We start from the raw sequence: 20,382 nt of genomic DNA, 5'->3' as shown, positions 1-20,382 counted from the left end.
AGCATAGGGGCAGGCATAGGTATCTCTTACGTGCTGTTCCGTCTGCACTACCCGTCTTCTCTAATAGCTAGCCGTCCTTGTGTGATAGCTCTCCGATTTAATTGCGGTACTACGGCTATATTGGTCCTGTAGGGACCCGATTTACTGGATATATTTTATGATAAATTGATTAAAAGTTAAGTTATAGGAAGTACCTCAAGAAGCCCCACAAAATTAATGTAGAGGCTGTTCCATTTCGGGGGTCTCCACGTGGTACAGGGCCCCAGTTTTTGTGATTGATGGGGGCGCTACAGCTATGGATAGGGGATAACATAATATAATTGTTATACCCCTTTAATGAGGACCTGCCACCACTCCTAACATGTCTGTTTTAGAAAAAAAAATGTGTTCCGAATAAAATGAAAATTTTGGAACATTTATACTTTAGTTTGTGCCATTTCTCTATTATTGCTGCCACTGTCAGACTGTCCAGGGACATACCCCCAAGGGGTCATACCCATTTGTACCTTTATTCTCTTCTAATAGGAATAATACAGGAACAACACAACATAAGTTATAAAAAAAGATGCTCCACAATTGTTATTATCCAAGCAGGCACTGGAGAGGTGTCAGGACTCCTCTGATGGAAAACTGAACACAGAACATGGACAAAAAGTAGCTCAGCATTTCCTCCATTCCTCCTACTTGTCATGTGTAAGGCTGCAGCAGGGCAAAATGAATAAGTCCCACCCACTTATCCGGCCACCAGCCAAAAATGGAACAGATCAGCAGTAGACTAATCCCTTAGTGACCAGCCTGTTTTCGGACTTACTGACCAAGCGTTTTCCTTCCTTTTTTCATCACCTTCCAAGAGCTATAACGTTTTTATTTTTCCATCTATGTAGATTTATGAGGGCTTAATCACTTAAGGGGGTTGTCCCACGAAAAATATTCTACAGTTTTTAAACCAGCACCTGCATCTGAATACTTTTGCAATTGCCTGTAATTAAAATTTTTGTATAGCTACTGGGTTATCAAATAAAATGTATCTGTATCGTGCCACTTAATTTCTTATTTCTTTGACCGGCTCATTAGGAAGGCTGCACATGCTCAGTTCCATCTTTCACCAAATACACTGATGGGTGAAAATATGGGTATGTCCGGGTTCAGATCTGAACCTGGACAACCCCTTTAACTCCAGGCACGTCTGGGATGGTCACTAACTCGATTTTTTGTATTCTGTAATGTGACTTTGTTTTACTAACGCTTAAAGCCTTTCAAGATAACACTGGCTACATCCATATGAGAGCTAGTGAAGACAGCAGCATCCTGGCCTCTGAAATTTAATGAAAATGGAGACTTCAGACTGAAACTTGTGGTTACCTAAATTTAAGAAAGGATTACCATAAAAATCGATTTTTATCTATGTGAGTGGTTTCCATAGCCTTAGAACCTTAGATAAAAATAGAAAAACATTTATGAAAGAAAAAAAAATACACACTGTGGGACCAATCTTTAGCAATTGTTTTAATCAGAATGGATACACCAACACAGAAAGCTACAGATGCACAGGAGCCACAGACACTTACCCACAATCTTAAACAAAATGTTTTTGGAAGGCAGGGGTTTTTCCCCATATTTGTCAGCATTACTTTCATTTAACACAACTTGAAGTTTCAGTGTATAATCACCAAGCTTCGCAATGTTCTCTGAAATAAAGACAAAGAAGAACCATTGGGGGAGATTTATGAAAACTGCTCTAAAAAAGCACTGTCTTTGCTGCCCACAGCAACCATCACAGTTTTTTGTCTTACAGTGCTCCTCGATGCTATAGGCAACAAAGACATTTTTCTTCTAGACACTTTTTATAAATATCCACTATTATGTTACACAAGAAAATCTACCGTATTTTTCGCCCTATAGGACGCACCGGCCCATAAGACGCACCTAGGTTTTTGGGGAGGAAAATAAGAAAAAAATTATTTTTAACCAAAAGGTGTGCTTTTGGTGGGTTTGGAACTAATGGTGGTCTGTGGGTGGCACTATTACTGGGGATCTGTGAAGGACACTGTTATGGGGGGATCTGTGGATGACGGACACTGTTATGGGGGGATCTGTGGATGACGGACACTGTTATGGGGGATCTGTGGATGACGGACACTGTTATGGGGGATCTGTGGATGACGGACACTGTTATGGGGGGATCTGTGGATGACGGACACTGTTATGGGGGGATCTGTGGATGACGGACACTGTTATGGGGGGATCTGTGGATGACGGACACTGTTATGGGGGGGATCTGTGGATGACGGACACTGTTATGGGGGGATCTGTGGATGACAGACACTGTTATGGGGGGGATCTGTGGATGACGGACACTGTTATGGGGGGGATCTGTGGATGACTGACACACTGTTACAGGGGGGATCTGTGGATGGCACTGTTACAGGGGGGGGGGATCTGTGGATGGCACTGTTACGGGGGGGATCTGTGGATGGCACTGTTACAGGGGGATCTGTGGGTGGCACTGTTACAGGGGGGGATCTGTGGGTGGCACTGTTATATATGTGCCATCCACAGACCCCCCCCACCCCATAACAGTGCCATCCACAGCCCCCCAGCCCATAACAGTGGCATCCACAGCCCCCCAGCCCATAACAGTGGCATCCACAGACCCCCCCCCTTAACTGTGCCATCCACTGATCAGCTCGAACATCCAAGCCCGCCCCCCCCCCGCCGCCCCCGCCCCCGCCACTGCCGCCCCCGCCACTGCCGCCCCCAGTATACGAATATTAAATGTCTTATTCAATTAAATTGTATTATATATGCCCCCTCACGCTTCTATTTCTAATCGTACCTTAAATCCTATTCCTAGGTGCTGTAATGCAGGCCGGGCGGCCGGCGCGTCACTCGCTGACGTCACTTGCCTGCGCCGCCTGCTTCATTCATAAAGTAGGCGGCGCAGGCAGGTGACATCAAGGAGTTACGCTGCCGCCCGCCCAGCCTGCATTACAGCATCTAGGAATAGGATTTAAGGTACGATTAGCAATATAGGAGTAAGGGGGCATATCTAATATATTTTAATTGAATAAAACATTTAATATTATTAACCGGAGCGGCGGGGCGGGGCTATAGTACATTGATTGCACCGCCCCGCCGCTATTCCCGGCCCCCAGCTCCTCCTCCCAGTCCCTCCCCCGGCCCCCGCTCACTGTACATCGCATCCAGCGATGTTAAATTGTCAGCATTTGCCCCATAAGACGCAGGGGCATTTCCCCCCGATTTTTTGGGGGGGAAAAGTGCGTCTTATGGGGCGAAAAATACGGTAATTTCAGTTACGTTATAATATGCATTAGGCAGCATTACTGCCTGCAACTACACCTTGATTGCGTAATAAGCCAGCACAAAACTAAAACTTTTTTTATATTGTTTACAGTGCTGGTTTAAGGGTTGAAACTGGGAATATAACCACAGATCCACAGTTAATCTGTTAGAAGGTCTGCCAGGTTGGCAGTTTTAACATTATTTTGTGGGATTTATTTTTACGGCATTCAATTTGCGGTATAAATAACATGATAATTTTATTATGTGGGTCACTAAAATTATCATGATGCCACATAGATTTTTTTAAATATTTTTTCTCTCTTATTAGGGCTGAAACGATTCATCGATTTAATCAATGTAATCAAGGCAAAAAAATCCTCGATGCAGTTTTTCATTTAAATCACATGACCACGGAGCGTGAGTGAAATTAAGCTTCTCATTCACCGCTCCATGGCCTCCCGTCGGCACCGCGCTGCAGGACCTTGCGTTCACACATCGTCAGCACGCTGGCTGATGCTGTGTGTGACGTTAGGTCCCCAGTGCATGCTGGCTGGGATGAAGACGCGTCTCCTGCGGACTCCGTGTGTCGGCGCACTCTGCACTGAAAGGTAAGTATAAAGTTAGCAGAGGCGGTGGGGCAGTAAATGGTGGCACCTGTGATTTGGCATGTGGAAATGGGGGCACCTGTGATTTGGCAAGGGGAAATGGGGGCACCTGTGATTTGGCATGGGCTGGGGAAAACGAGGGCACCTGTGATTTGGCATGGGCAAATGTGGGCAGCTGTGGTTTGGAATGTATAAAGTTATTGGCGGGGGGCACCTGTGATTTGGCATGTATAACGTTATTGGCGTTAGAGGGGTTAATGGGAGAACCTATGATTTGCCATGTATAAAAGTATTGGGGGGAGGGGTTAATGGGGGCACCTGTGATTAGGCACTCGGGGGGTTGATCTGGGGGAGTGGGGGACACGGTGGATGGCATAGAGGCACTTGGAAAGGGGGACATCTTGGCAATCTGGACTGAGGGGCTGATGGCAGTGCCATCATGGGGGCACTAGGGGACATGGCATGGAGGGGCTGCTGAACTGATGGCACTGGGAAAGGGGGACATTTTTATAAAGTAATACATTATTTTAAGAAGGTTTTTCTTATTAGATTACTCGATGAATCGAGAAATATAATCGTTAGAATACTTGATTACTAAAATATTTGTTTACTGCAGCCCTATCTCTTATACTGTAGGCTGTCAGATCATGTACTGCAGCCCTGTAAAGAGAGGGTTTTAATTGGTTCTTGCCTTTAACTTTATGTAACTGCTTAGTGATGTCTATACCTGGCAGCACTTCTGCAGTATGAGGTACAGTAACTGAACATGTGTATTAACCTTGAGGAGGGGCTAGAAGTGTAGAAAACACTAAGGCCTCTTTCACACGGGCGAGTTTTCCGCGCAGGTGCAATGAGTGAGGTGAACACATTGCACCAGCACTGAATCCGGACCCATTCATTTCTATGGGGCTGTGCACACGAGCAGTGATTTTCACGCATCACTTGTGCGTTGCGTGAAAATCGCAGCATGCTCTATATTGTGCGGTTTTTTACGCAACGCAGGCCTCATTGCGTGAAAATCGCAAGCATACGCAAGCAAGTGCGGATGCGGTGAGATTTTCACGCATGGTTGCTAGGTGAAGATCGGGATGGGGACCCGATCATTATTATTTTCCCTCATAACATGGTTATAAGGGGAAACAATAGCATTCTTAATACATAATGCTTAGTAAAATGCGTAGCGGATCTCCTCTTCTTTCTTTAAGGGCCTGGGTGAAGGACCTTTGATGACATCACTGCGCTCATCACATGGTCCATCACCATGGTGATGGACCATGTGATGAGCGCAGTGACGTCATCAAAGGTCCTTTACCCAGGTCCTGAAGAAAGAAGAGGAGATCCGCTAAGCGACCAAGTGGATGGGGTGAGTAAAATTTGTTTCTTATTTTTAACCCCTCAATGGACATTTTACTAAGCATTCTGTATTAAGAATACTATTATTTTCCCTTATAACCATGTTATAAGGGAAAATAATAAAATGTGAAGATGTCCGGGTTCGGGTCTGGGTACCAAACATGCAGTTTTTTCTCACGTGCATGCAAAACGCATTAAAATGCTTTGCACTCGCAGGGGAAAAAATGGCACAATTTCCCGCAACGCACCCACATCTTTTCCTGCACGTCACCCGCAACGCCACTGTGAAAGAGGTACTTTTACAGTAGCGTTATTAGAATCCGGCAGGCAGTTCCGTTCCGGGAATTCGTATGCAAACAAATATCTTTTTTTTCTGGATCCGTTAGACTTCTTCATTGAAAGACTTATTCATTAAAATACCGGATCCGTCTTTCCAGTATCATCCGGAATAATGGATCCAGTATAAAAAAAATTCAAAGCTAGAAAGAACTGCGCAAGCGCCGATCGGAAAACCAGGTCCGGCAATTTCCAGAACACTTGGTACAGGATCTGGCATTAATACATTTCAATAAAAATTAATGCCGGATCCGGCAAGTGCGGTAGTGTTCCGGGATTTTGTCCGGTCAAATACCATACAAGGGACGGAACGGAAGACATCCTGATGCATACTGAACGGATTACTTTCCATTCAGAATGCATTAGGACAAAACAGATGAGTTTTTTTCCGGTATTGAGACCAGATCTCAATACCAGAAAAGAATAACGCTAGTGTAAAAGTACCCTTAGTTTTGGAACAGAGAACGCAGCTCCATTGAAGACATTACTACGGTAAGATGCCTTGCTACCATCACCTCTCTTTGTATTATATGGGCCTTGGCCGAGTGCCATGTTGGGTGCTGGTTGATTAGTGCTCGGTCATTTGTTCGTACAACTCTTGATGACCCCCGCTCCTCTTTCAGACTGGGTTAGATCACAGACAGCTAAAGGGGAAAGAGTTGCCTTAACTCTTCATAGCTTAGGTAGCAACTAGATACATGGGCCTGGTCTTGCTAGAAAGCCGGCAATGTAAGTAACTGCATTGGGAGATATAGATGTTATTTAGGAGTAATTCTGCTGTAATTCTTCCTGTTTTAAAGCTTCGGTGTAAAAACAAGACCAGGCCAATATCTCTAGCTGCTACCCAGCTCGAGATATGAGGAGGTTAAACCAGCCCCTCCCTCCTCCTGACCCTGCTGCCTGAGCGCCGCTCATACTGAACTGTTTTTTCTCAAAGCCCTAGCAGAGCTCCTGAAATTTATGTTTAAGTAAAAACTTGTATTCCCATTGAAATAATTCTGGAGCTTCTTCTAATACAACGTTTGCGTTGTTAAACTGTAATTTCTTCTGGAAAGGTTACCAATTCCCTTGTGAATGGGGTATGTGTGAGACTGTATAGGAACACATCCTATTGACAGAGGCAACATCACGTTATCAATGTGTTCATAGATTTCCAGGAATCAAAACCAATTGGAATGTAGCCACACTTGGCTACACTCCAACAGTTGTGAGTTAAATGTATACCAAGAGTTCTTAGTATACAGAGCAAACGATGCATTTATGAGGAAAGAAAGGGTTTCTCTAAGACCAGAAACCCCTTTTCAGATGGCCAGGCAGGGTATAAATGTTAAGAATAAAAACCTGTGCTTCAGGTCCAGTGCAGAGTTCCCTTCTCCTCCACCTCCAGTCCCTACTGCACCAGAATTGTAACTTTTCAGGCTCAGTGTTAAATGCCATACCTACACATATCAGCACTGAGGTTACTGATTGGCCAGCAAAGGTGAAGTGCATGTAGATGCCATCTCACACTTCAGTTCCAGTGGAGGCCAGATAGATGGAGAAAGGAGTTCAATAGTGGACCCAGAGCACCAGCGACAGCTGAGATTTTTTTTTTTTAAACACTTGAATCTTGCCTGGCCATCTGAAAGGTGTTTGCAGACTCAGATTAGCCTTTTAAGAATTGATGACAAATACAAATATCAGTGGAACTGAAGCTCCTTGTTAAGAGACTAAGGCGCCATGCAGACGAGCGTGCCTTGATTAGGTCCGGATGCGCTGCGTCTGCGATCAGGGAAAATCGGGCGAGTAGGTAGGCAATTGCGTTCTGATGTTCAGTTTTTATCGCGAGGGTGCAATGCGTTTTGCACATGCGTGATAAAAAACTGACTGTGGTACCTTCACTGAAGTTCGGGTTTGGGTTAGGTGTTCTGTATATTTTAATATTTTCCCTTATAACATGGTTATAAGGGAAAATAATAGCATTCTGAATACAAAATGCTTACTAAAATGTAGATTGAGGTGTTAAAAAAAATAATAATAATTTACTTACCTGTTCCAATTGATCACGCAGGCGGCATCCTATTCTTGCTTCTTCTTTCAGGACCTGCAAAAGGACCTTTGGTGATGTAATCACGATCACCACGAGGTGAGCAAGGTGATGTCAGCGCAGGTCCTGCTGAATGAAGATAGAAATATTCTATCTTTATTCAGCAGGACCTGCGCTGACGTCGCCGCTCTCACCACGTGGTGAGCGCGATGACGTCACTGAAGGTCCTTTTTCAGCCAGGTCCTGCAAGAAGAAGAAAGAAGACGGGCCCGGCTGCGCGATTAAGTGGATGAGGTGAGTTACATTTTTTATTTAATTTTTTAACCCCACAATGGACCTTTTACTTAGCATTCTGAATTAAAGAATTCTATTATTTTCCATTCTAAGCATTTTATAATGGAAAACAATATAGTAAATGGGGTCCCGGGTAACTCATCCCTCGTCTCCTTAGCAACCATGCGTGAAAATCGCATTGCATCCGCACTTGCTTGCGATTTTCACGCATCCCCATTCATTTCTATGGGGCCTGCATTGCGTGAAAAACGCTGAATATAGAACATGCTGCGATTTTCATGCAGCGCACAAGTGATATGTGAAAATCACCGCTCATCTGAATAGCCCCATTGAAGTGAATGGGTCTGGATTCAGTACGGGTGCAATGCGTTCACCTCACGCATTGCACCCGTGTGGATTTCTCACCCTTGTGAAAGGAACCTAAGGCTGATAATAATTGGTGTGGACTAGCATCAGGATCTGCATACAGTTCACTTCTACTTGCTGGGCTGCAGTAGTACTTGCTGGTCTGTGCTTGTGCATGAAAAAACAGCATGTACAGGTGCTGGGCATCAAGTACAGGTGCAACCCTGCAATTAGTAGTGATTTGCATGCAGATTATGCTGTCTGGCCAGTCTAAAAGCCTTTTCAAACAGCTCTTCATAGGAACACTGATAAGTAGTGTTGAGCGAACTTGTGTTTTAAGTTCTGAGTCCAAAGTTTGAGTTATCGAAGAATTCCGTTATGGATTCCAAATTCCGTTATGGTCCGTGGTAGCTGAATCCATAACGGGATTCTTCGATAACCCAAACTTTGGACGCAGAACTTAAAACACAAGTTCGCTCAACGCTACTGATAAGTACTGCTAATAGTAACCTATGTATGCATGACCCGTTTATAAAAGAAAAAGACAAAAGTACTGCTAATAGTAACCTATGTATGCATGACCCGTTTATAAAAGAAAAAGGCAAATAATAATTATAGAGGTAAATACAGGGCAGTAACATAACAAATAGAGTAATGTGACAAAGTAGAATTAATCAAACTAGCAAAAGTGAGATTTTGGTTTAATAGGCTGAAAGATACAAGTTAGAAAAGTGGCTAGTACAAAACCTATTGCAATCTACATAGATATAGCTATAATAGAACATGTGTTGATGGTGCAACAGCATCTGCTGATCCTAGATCAGGGGGTTTAGACTGGTGACAGATACAGTTTCAATTAGTGATGAGCAAAGTAAGCTTAGGATGTTACCAGTCGGAACCAAAGCTGAATTTGGTTTCAAGTTTTAAAATGGTTTTTCACTGTAAAAATCAACTAACGAAGTTATTCAACGAAGTCACGTGCAACTTCATGAATAACTAACTTCGGCTCATCGGAGCCCATACATTTTAATACTTGTAACGGCACCCCGGGCAAAAATTGGGGTAAAAGCCGATTAAGAGATATTCCCTTTCCAGATGCAAAGGCAGCTACTAAAGACACCAATCTCCCGAACTGGAAACCATATGAATGCTGCATACAGCCGAATAGGAAAAACCATATGAAAGGTTTACGCTCCTAGCAGTCGAACTGGAACAGCATACAATAAATCCTCCCAAGAACGAGACAAGGCGTCGTGTGGAGGGTCAAGCAGTGGTCAGAATCTCTCTTTACTGAGGGCTACCCGTCCGTATTTATGCAGGTCCCCATCTGGTGGACACTCCCCTAGGGGGACCAGATGGAAGACTGTGACACAGGACAGATAAGCAGCAATTCAGGATACACAGACACAATACATCCCCACAATGCATCCTGGTTTCCTCCTCTCTGCCCTGGAGACAACCGAGGAGTAATTCAATTATCTCTCAGGACAAAGGGACATCGCCATTGTACACGTGGGGACAACAGGACAGAAATCACTATTCAAATATACAATGTCACAACCATTACAGTAAACATAGACATTTAACATATCCCCAGATAGCTCAGGTCTGAGTGCATATTATTAGGAGTAATTCCAATTATCTCTTAGGACAAAAGAGAAATTATTAGGTGAATGGCACTCAGACTACACAAATACACAAAGAAAATTCTTTCACATAGTCTTTCGTTATCCGAATGGGCTCCATGGCATAGCTATCTGGGGTATCACTGTTCAAATAGGGTAAGTACCAAATGACCCAGCTTTCATGTCTTTGCAGGGGAAAATGAAGCGTTTCAACATAGGACCATAGTCTAAAGAGAGCAGGCAGGCAACCAGGCTTCTCCAATGCAATGTGGCGAGATTGGTCTCGTCACATCACTGTATGGGGGCGGATCTCCATACAGCATTATTCGGAAGTTTTGAACAAAGCGACTTTGGATGAAGCAACCGAAGCTCGCTTCGCTCATCACTAGTTTCAATCTATGGAAAACATAATTCTAAAAGATATTCTTGTCCAATAGCTTACCCATTTTCTTAAACCAGTACGGCCATTTTCCTCCATGCTGACTTATATGGGAAATAATTTCTTTATCTCCACTTGGTGCTTCAATAAATGTGCAAAAACAAAATATCAGCATTGTAAAGCTTCAGATTAGTGTTAACTGTTAGGGTCCATTCACACGTCCGTATGTGTTTTGCGGATCCGCAAAACACGGACACCAGCAATGTGCGTTCCACATTTGGCGGACCGTACATCGCCGGCACTCTCATAGAAAATGCCTTTTCTTGTCCGCTATTGCGAAAAAGAATCGGACATGTTCTATTTTTTTGCGGAACGGAAGTGCGGATCCGGACAGCACATTCCGACCACATTGAAAATGAATGGGTCCGTACCTGTTCCGCAAAATTGCAGAAGGGATGCGGACCCATTTTGAGGACGTGTGAATGGACCTTTAAAGTGGCTTAAAATGTATTGTTATTACAGCAGTTTATGGTTATTGTGAACAGGGCTGGGACAAGGTATTTCGGTGTGTACCCCACCCACACATACACACACTTAAAACCAATTCAAAACAGCCAACAGGGCGAACAACAAAAAAAGTGCTCCACTAACATCATAATTAGGGATGAGCGAATCGACTTCAGAGGAAACATCCGAAGTTAATTCGCATAAAACTTTGTTTCAACACTTTGCTGCTGCAGATCATCATAATACACACCTCAATTGCTGCTAGACTATACTGATATGTGAACATACCGTAACACAGCCTAAGGTTACAGTACATACACAAGACCTAAATAAGACTGCCTCCTACCTATATTATTCAGAACCTATATGCTAATATACAGGGTGGCCCACAAAAATGTAGCCCGTCTCCAGCGATTGTATGATAAAATGAACGAGCAAGTGGATTGCGATTCAGCGGACCAGTACCTTGTATTCTGGGAATTTACGTGACCTGATAACTGAAACCAAACTTCGTCCATCATGAAGTACAGCAAAGGTCCAAATGTCTGTCAGCAATCATAGTCAGCAACCAAGTCCAGTAATTTACACATTTAGGTTTGTCAGACTCTTTTAGTTCCTGCACAAAGGTTATTAGGTACGGTTTCAGGTTCAGAGATTTCAGCCCTCGCTGACACGTTTGTGATACACCAACTTGCTGAGACAGTCTTCGAGTTAATTTTTGGGGCCCACTTGCAACCCGCTGCTGAATTTCATGCACATCTTCAGCCGTCCTGGTTGATGGAGGCCTCAGTTTCTTCATGTTTGCAACAGAGCCAGTTTGATGCCATTTCCAAACCAGACTCTAAATACAACGTTTAGCTGGCGGTTTTGTTCCTGGGAACCTGTCGGCAAAAGTCTCTTGTATTTTATTAATCAATCTGCTTTGTACATAGCCTTCCACAATCACTATTCCCTGTTCCAGGGAGAATACCATATTTCTGACACAATAGGCCGCTTTTATCAAACTGAATAATAAATCAGAAAAAATGAAAGCTGAGCTCTGATTGGTTGCTATGGACAAATAAGACAGATTTACTATTAGGCAGCTTGATTTGGAGACATTGGAGGTGGGCTACTTTTTGGTGGGCCACCCTTTATTATACCACAATGTAAGTATACACATGTATGTATCTAACATATCATTTTCTAACTCTGAATTACATACTGATATGGATTGCTGCTTAACCCTTTCACTACTGGAGTTTTTTTTGTTTTTTGTGTTTGTCATTTTTCTTCCCTATCTTCTTTGAGCCATAACTTTTTTTGTATTTCCGTTCACATAGCTGTATGAGAGCTTATTTTTTGCAGGACAAGTTATACTTTTTAATGCCACCATTAATTATGGTACAAAATGAAGTGGGAAGCGGAAAAAAAAAAAATCAAAATGTGGTGGAATTGGAAAAAAAAGCAATTCAGGGACAAGACTCATCTCAGGTTAATTTGCATATGTATCAAATCGTTGTTGTTTTTTCACACAATAAAAGCACACAGAGCTATGGGGACTGGGTATTGCGGATGTGCTAGCGGCCATCTAGCAACCTATGTCCTCAGCTCTATACCCAAAACCCAGGTGACAGTTTCCCTTTAAGTTAATATTTTACTCCCACATTTAACCAATAATAAAAGGCTATAGCCTTACTACAATCATGATCAAAAGTTTAAGACCACTTGAAAAATGGCAAAAAATTATATTTAGCATGGCTGGATCTTAACAAGGTTCCAAGTAGAGCTTCAACATGCAACAATAAGAAATGGGAGTGAGAAAAACATTTTTTGAGCATTCAGTTTAATGAAAACAACGAATTAACTGAAACAGGCTGTTTTTCAGCTGATCAAAAGTTTAGGACCACACCTCCAAAAAAAACTTAACACCCCCCCCCTCCCCCCCCAAAACAGAAATCCAACCTCCAAACATGAACTCGGTAATGAGTAGCTCCGCCGTTAATGTTTATCACTTCCAAAATTCGTTTTTGATGCACGCGTTTCCATGAGGTGAGTAGGAACATTTCTCCAAGTGGAGAAGACGGCCGCACGAAGGCCATCTACTGTTTGGAACTGTTGTCCATTTTTGTAAACTTCCCTTGCCATCCATCCACAAAGGTTTTCAATTGGATTTAGATCAGAGGAACACGCAGGATGGGCCAAAAGAGTGATGTTATTCTCCTGGAAGAAGTACCTTGTCCTGCGGGAATTGTGTACTGTAGCGTTTTCCTGTTGAAAAACCGAGTCATTACCACACAGACGAGGGCCCTGAGTCATGAGGAATGCTCTCTGTAACATCTGGATATAGCCAGCGGCCGTTTGACGCCCCTGCACTTCCTAAAGCTCCATTGTTCCACTGAAGGAAAAAGCATCCTAGACCATTATGGCGCCCCCTCCACTGTGGCGCGTAGAAAACAACTTAGGTGGGATCTGCTTGTCATGTCAGTAATGTTGGAAACCAGCAGGACCATCAAGGTTACATTTTTTCTCATCAGAGAATAAAACTTTCTTCCACCTTTGAATGTCCCATGTTTGGTGCTCTCTTGCAGAGTCCAAACAAGCAGTTCTGTGGCGTTCAAGGAGACGAGGTCTTTGAATACTTTTTTTGTTTTTGAAGCCCTTCAGTCTCAGATGCCGTCTGATGGTTATGGGGCTGCAGTCAGCACCAGTAAGGGCCTTAATTTGGGTCGATCGTCCAGTGTCTTGACGGATAGCCAATTGGATCCTCCGGCTCAGTGCTGATGAATTTTTTTTTGCGTCTACCATTTGACTTTTTTGTTCCATAACCCTTAGGATCATTTAAGAATTTAAGAAATTCAAAATGACTGTCTTACTGCGTCCCACCTCAGCAGCGATGGCGCGCTGTGAGAGACCCTGCTTATGCAGTTCAACAACCCGACCACGTTCAAAAAGGGAGAGTTTTTTTGCCTTTGCCATCACAACGTGTGACTACCTGACAGAAAATGACAATGAATCTTCATCTTTGCACAGATTTGGCCTTTTAAAGGCATGTGATCCTAAACTACTTTATTCGTTGTTTTCATTAAATTGAATGCTCAAAAAATGCTTTGTCACGCTCTCATTTCTTCTTGTTGCATGTTGAAGCTCTACTTGACTGTATATTGAGAATACACATTGCTGGTTTATTCACAGGCATGATATATGATTATAAAAATTCCAGTAATACATATTAGCTTTTTAAGTAGATAGATCAATATAGTAATATAGCCTTTTATTATATATTAAATAAGGGGGAGAGAAAAATAACTGAAGAAAAAAATCTAGAAATTTCTCCTGGGATGTGAACCTAGGACATCTACGTACATGCAAAGCTGCCCATTTACCTCCAGGCTACAGCATTATCATATTGAGAAGAGTGGTTTTCTATACTTAGAAACCTAATACATATTACTGCTTACTTTATAATCATATATAGTGCCTGTGAATAAATCAGTAACATGCATTAGCTTTCTAAGCATAGAAAACCACTATTCTAAACATGGTATGGCTATAGTAAGTATTGTATATGATATAAACATGCTAGGACACAACTCTCCGTTCAGAATGCTGATGTCTAGCCCTGTCAATCAAGGGGACAAGGGAAGTATGCTGAGCGGAGTGAGGTTACAAAAGCAGTGCTCCAAGGATTCTACCCCACGATGCTCTAACATGCTCATTTGCTTATGAATAAAAATTAAGATATATCTGCAGTTTAACATACAGACAAAAGAAAGGTATGATTTTAATCAGCAAGATCACACCTACCAGGGGTAGTTTGCCTGGTTTAACAAGGGTTCTTTAAAATACTTGTCAGAAACGCACCAAAAATTTAAAATCTGCACTTGTGTTTTAAAATCCATTTAAGATTTCATTTAAGATTTTCATTTGGATTTGATGCAGACTTCATCCTCTGCGACATGTGAACTTCTAAACATACTTACAATGCAACAGAACTTTCAATTCCACCAACAGCTTCTTTGAAGCGGCGTGACTTGTACCAGGAAGTTTTTGCATTGCTTCTCCTTTCTTGTTCAGAATTTCAACACGTAAAGTTCCTGGAAACATTCAAGAACAAAAGTAATAAAATATATCTAAGTCGAAGAAAAATAAACTACTTCACTGCACCTTAGCTATTTTTAAAGCCAGAAGTTTATTTGTAATAAAGTACTTGTAAGATGCATAAAACTCATCTACTGTAGACGTCTGTATCGTTCAAACCTTTCTAGAAATGTTAATGTCAACAGGTCCAGGAAAAATGGTGTCCCATAGGCGAGACGTGCACCTGTATGACATGTCTATGTTGGTAATACCCCCTATATCTTGTAGCACAACAAACATAGTCAACAGCTCAAGTGGTCAGTTTAAAATATACATGTACAAAGATGCACAAAAGGTTTGATATTTAACACTGCAACATGGATTGTAAGGCTGAAAAAAAGGCATCCATCCACCCAGTTCAGCCTGTTATCCTGCAAAGATGATCCAGAAGAAGGCAAAAAACCCTCATAAGGTAGATGGCAGAGTATACTGTCCTCTTTGTTAATTACTTTAAACAGTTTAATATTGTCAGCACAAAATGGATATTTTACTGTGCAAATTCTCTATAAGATCTTTAATAAATATAATATAGAATATGACCCAAATCTGACCCCTGTGGTACCCCACTAGTGATGGTAACCCAGTCTGAGTATGTACCATTTATAACCACCATTTGTTTTTTATCACTCAGCCAGTTACTTACCCACCTACACATATTTCGCCCCAGTCCAAGCATTCTGATTTTATTTGCTAACCTTTTATGTGGCCCAGTATCAAATGCTTTGTACAAGTTAAGCTATATGACTTCAATTTACTTACCCCAGTTGAGTCTTGAACTTACATCTTTATAGAAACTGATTAAATTTGTTTGACAGGTTCAATCCTTCAAAACCTGTGCCGATACAGCATTATATACTTATTTTCACACCATGTGTAGAGGGAAGTCAGGTGGGCGTATTTATATATGGATATATATATATGTATCTGGCCCTTAATTGATATGTGTATGTATGTACGTATGTATATGGGCCCCCATATATATATATATGTAGGCCTATAACTGCCTATAACTGCCCATGTATGCCCCAGGTTTATAATGAGTATATATGTGTACAGGGAGTGCAGAATTATTAGGCAAATGAGTATTTTGACCACATCATCCTCTTTATGCATGTTGTCTTACTCCAAGCTGTATAGGCTCGAAAGCCTACTACCAATTAAGCATATTAGGTGATGTGCATCTCTGTAATGAAAAGGGGTGTGGTCTAATGACATCAACACCCTATATCAGGTGTGCATAATTATTAGGCAACTTCCTTTCCTTTGGCAAAATGGGTCAAAAGAAGGACTTGACAGGCTCAGAAAAGTCAAAAATAGTGAGATATCTTGCAGAGGGATGCAGCACTCTTAAAATTGCAAATCTTCTGAAGCGTGATCATCGAACAATCAAGCGTTTCATTCAAAATAGTCAACAGGGACGCAAGAAGCGTGTGGAAAAACCAAGGCGCAAAATAACTGCCCATGAACTGAGAAAAGTCAAGCGTGCAGCTGCCAAGATGCCACTTGCCACCAGTTTGGCCATATTTCAGAGCTGCAACATCACTGGAGTGCCCAAAAGCACAAGGTGTGCAATACTCAGAGACATGGCCAAGGTAAGAAAGGCTGAAAGACGACCACCACTGAACAAGACACATAAGCTGAAACATCAAGACTGGGCCAAGAAATATCTCAAGACTGATTTTTCAAAGGTTTTATGGACTGATGAAATGAGAGTGAGTCTTGATGGGCCAGATGGATGGGCCCGTGGCTGGATTGGTAAAGGGCAGAGAGCTCCAGTCCGACTCAGACGCCAGCAAGGTGGAGGTGGAGTACTGGTTTGGGCTGGTATCATCAAAGATGAGCTTGTGGGGCCTTTTCGGGTTAAGGATGGAGTCAAGCTCAACTCCCAGTCCTACTGCCAGTTTCTGGAAGACACCTTCTTCAAGCAGTGGTACAGGAAGAAGTCTGCATCCTTCAAGAAAAACATGATTTTCATGCAGGACAATGCTCCATCACACGCGTCCAAGTACTCCACAGCGTGGCTGGCAAGAAAGGGTATAAAAGAAGAAAATCTAATGACATGGCCTCCTTGTTCACCTGATCTGAACCCCATTGAGAACCTGTGGTCCATCATCAAATGTGAGATTTACAAGGAGGGAAAACAGTACACCTCTCTGAACAGTGTCTAGGAGGCTGTGGTTGCTGCTGCACGCAATGTTGATGGTGAACAGATCAAAACACTGACAGAATCCATGGATGGCAGGCTTTTGAGTGTCCTTGCAAAGAAATGTGGCTATATTGGTCACTGATTTGTTTTTGTTTTGTTTTTGAAATTCAGAAATGTATATTTGTGAATGTTGAGATGTTATATTGGTTTCACTGGTAAAAATAAATAATTGAAATGGGTATATATTTGTTTTTTGTTAAGTTGCCTAATAATTATGCACAGTAATAGTCACCTGCACACACAGATATCCCCCTAAAATAGCTAAAACTAAAAACAAACTAAAAACTACTTCCAAAAATATTCAGCTTTGATATTAATGAGTTTTTTGGGTTCATTGCGAACATGGTTGTTGTTCAATAATAAAATTAATCCTCAAAAATACAACTTGCCTAATAATTCTGCACTCCCTGTATATAGATGCGCCCAAAGTATCTATATACATATATATATATATACTTAAATGCGGCCTAACCAGCCCCTTCCTAAATGCCAGTTCCTGCAGGGGTGGATATGTCTCCAGGTGGCTGGTGACTTCAAAGGCTAAGGGATCAATAGATCTGAGGCCTTTTGTTGAGTTTCCCCAGCTTATCAGCCAAGTTACTATGATCTTCCCCACCTTGTGTTTGTGACATGGCTGGGCGTGTGGTGCTGCTAGCCTCAGGGGGCCAACTGGCTGGCCTGAGTGCAGGCATACGTGGCAGTGACAATATGATGTGACATCCATGAGGAGGGGGGAGGTGAGCTGTTTCTGAGGCTGATATATGAGCCCCAAGCCAGGAACACGGGGTCTCTTGGAACTGGACTACAAAGAGAGACACATGGGAGAGAGCCGCTTCATCACGTGCCCCTGGAGAAGGCCTAGTAACCCTGGAAGGGCTAAGTATACCCCTGCAGCAGTGTTGAGGAAGGGTTGAGACACATGCATATATATATATATATATATATATATATTTATATATATACATATATGCATGCAAACACGTGCATGCATGCATGATATATATGCATGCATTAATGGTCACTTTATAGGATGATGTGCGCAGATGTTCCCAGCATCTGCGCACATCTGCCTTTGGTGGTCCACAGGGGCTCATAGTGGCCCCTGTGGGAAATATGTGGTCCCTGGAAGAAGTGCCGCCTTATAATGTAGGGGCTGTGCCCCCTTATAATATAAGATATGTGCCCCCTTATAATATGAGATATATGCCCCCATATCCATAGGCCCCAATATCTGTAACCAGGTGCATCAGTGTGACTGTGCCCCAAGCATTCACACTGATGCAATCTGGTTGATTGCATCAGAATGACCGGACGAAGGTCCGGTCATCGTGAGGACTACAAAGAACTCAGATTCAACAGAATCTGAGTCCTTTGTTGCAATTATCTCCAGCGCTGCTGGAGATAATTATACATGATAGACGGAAGGGAGAAACCTCCCCTCCTTCTATTATGCGCATTCCGGCAGCGCAATTACCATTGCGCTGGCCGGAATGCAGAGTGCTACAGGCGGGAGATCAAAGGCTTCTCCCGCCTGTTAGTACATGGCGCGGCCCCAATGTGCGCGTTCGGGGACGCGCGGGCTGGTGCAGTGACATCATATCACTGCGCCGGCCCACGTGTCTCCGATGGGCAGGCGCGTGCGTGCCACCTTGTGGGCGGTGCGGGCCGCCGGAGATAAATATCCGGCGGCCCCTGCACTCAGGCAGCGTAGAGCCGACGCTCTGAGAAGAGCCGTGCCGTGCCACCCCCCCCCCCCCCTGCCCCCCACAAGGAGACTATCCCGAACGAACGAGCAAGAATACCTTAAGTATCAACCCTATCCCACCAACGATCCCTGACCCCCTACCACTAACCCACCAACGATTTAACCCTTACACCTACATACCTACCCACAACCCCTACACCCCTGGTGACAACCCTTGCATATCCAAACCCCTACTCCCCTGAATAATCCCTGCCACACACCCCCTCACTGTACACTTGCATGGTATTAACCCCTGCATTGCTGTACAGCCCTGATCACCCCCATTGTTAACCCTTCCCTGATCTACTCAGCAACCCTAATAATTACTGTATTTGTGTCTGTGGCCTGCATACACCCCTGCAGTGCCATCGTTAACCCTCATCGTACCCCATAGGGACAGTAAGTAGTACTAGGTGGGTGGGCTGCTAATACTTGTGTGTGTGAACTGTATAGTTAGTTTATTGGTGGAATTTGGGAACGTGTAGTGTAGTTTAGTACTGTATATTTAGTGCTGTATTGTTAGTGTATTGCGTGCCACCTGATCGGACCAGAATTAAGTGCGATTAAGGGTGATTGGCAGCGGAGTGTGGACTGTGTTCTTGTGTTGTGGAGTGCTAAAGAGTCTAGGCAGGACTTATGCCATGGATTCTGCTGGCCTCCACAAAACAGGATGACAGGGGGAAATAAGCTTGAGTACACATGAGTGGACAGAGATACAGTGCCACCAATTATTAGATGGTGCTTCATCCACAGCTCCCCTCAGTAATCCTAACTTAGTAAGGTACCCATACTGATCTGTTGGTGTAGAGGGATGGGGAGACGCGGTAGGGTGTTCTCACACCAGTGTTGGGATAACAAGGGGTCCTGTGAGATGGAGGTCAATCCAATACCTTTCTCTACTCATGGATCAAAGGTATTGGAGCTGGGTTGGACAATTAACTGCACCGTGAGGGGAAATCCTCCAGGAGCGCCTGGTATTTTCTTCTATTCCAGGTGTTTGCTACGGAGCAGAGGAAAAATACCCAGATGACTGCTATCTGCCCTGACATTCTTGTGAGGCTCCAGAGGATCCCACTGGATTTTGTCAGTTTATCGACCCTTGTACAGGAGACAGAGAACTGTGCCACAATCCAGCGGGAACATTCTCATTGCGCTGGAGAAAGATTTGATTGTGTTCGGGTGGAAGAGCGATTACAGTACAGTTTCTTCTGGTTCTGGTCAACATCATCCACTTGAGACTGTGTCTAATGTACTGGAGGGCAAAGAGACTTGCGGACCGATCAAACCAGAACCAGACAGAACTTCACAAACTCAACCGCCGGAGGCTCAGGACTTAATCTCACCAAAGTCCTGGAGCCAAAAATCCAAGAGACATGACAGTTTGTGTGGGAGTCCAGGATGAAAAATCTAAAATTATCCTGAGACCCCATGGAGTGGGAAATTTTCCTATGAGGTTTTGGGATGTAAAATGTGCCATCCTGAGACCTCAGAATATTGTTTACAAATATCCTTGGGTTTAAGTGGGTTGGGGGGGGGGGGG

The 20,382-nt window shown here is 43.3% G+C and overlaps 1 protein-coding gene across 1 annotated transcript in view; it reads right to left on the bottom strand.

Moving 5' to 3' along the window:
• The window catches only part of SMCHD1 (structural maintenance of chromosomes flexible hinge domain containing 1), a 359,476-nt gene that overhangs the window by 170,553 nt on the left and 168,541 nt on the right, over positions 1-20,382 (bottom strand). The window contains exons 17-19 of the mRNA XM_044293563.1: positions 14,736-14,849; positions 10,330-10,407; positions 1,569-1,688 (exon numbers count right to left, since the gene is read on the bottom strand). Of these exons, the coding sequence (XP_044149498.1) occupies positions 1,569-1,688; positions 10,330-10,407; positions 14,736-14,849 (312 nt within the window). The remainder of the gene's footprint in view (positions 1-1,568; positions 1,689-10,329; positions 10,408-14,735; positions 14,850-20,382) is intronic.

The sequence above is a fragment of the Bufo gargarizans genome, chromosome 5, assembly GCF_014858855.1.
Source record: "Bufo gargarizans isolate SCDJY-AF-19 chromosome 5, ASM1485885v1, whole genome shotgun sequence".
Lineage (NCBI taxonomy): Eukaryota > Metazoa > Chordata > Amphibia > Anura > Bufonidae > Bufo > Bufo gargarizans.
This window is presented reverse-complemented; position numbering and strand designations above follow the sequence as displayed.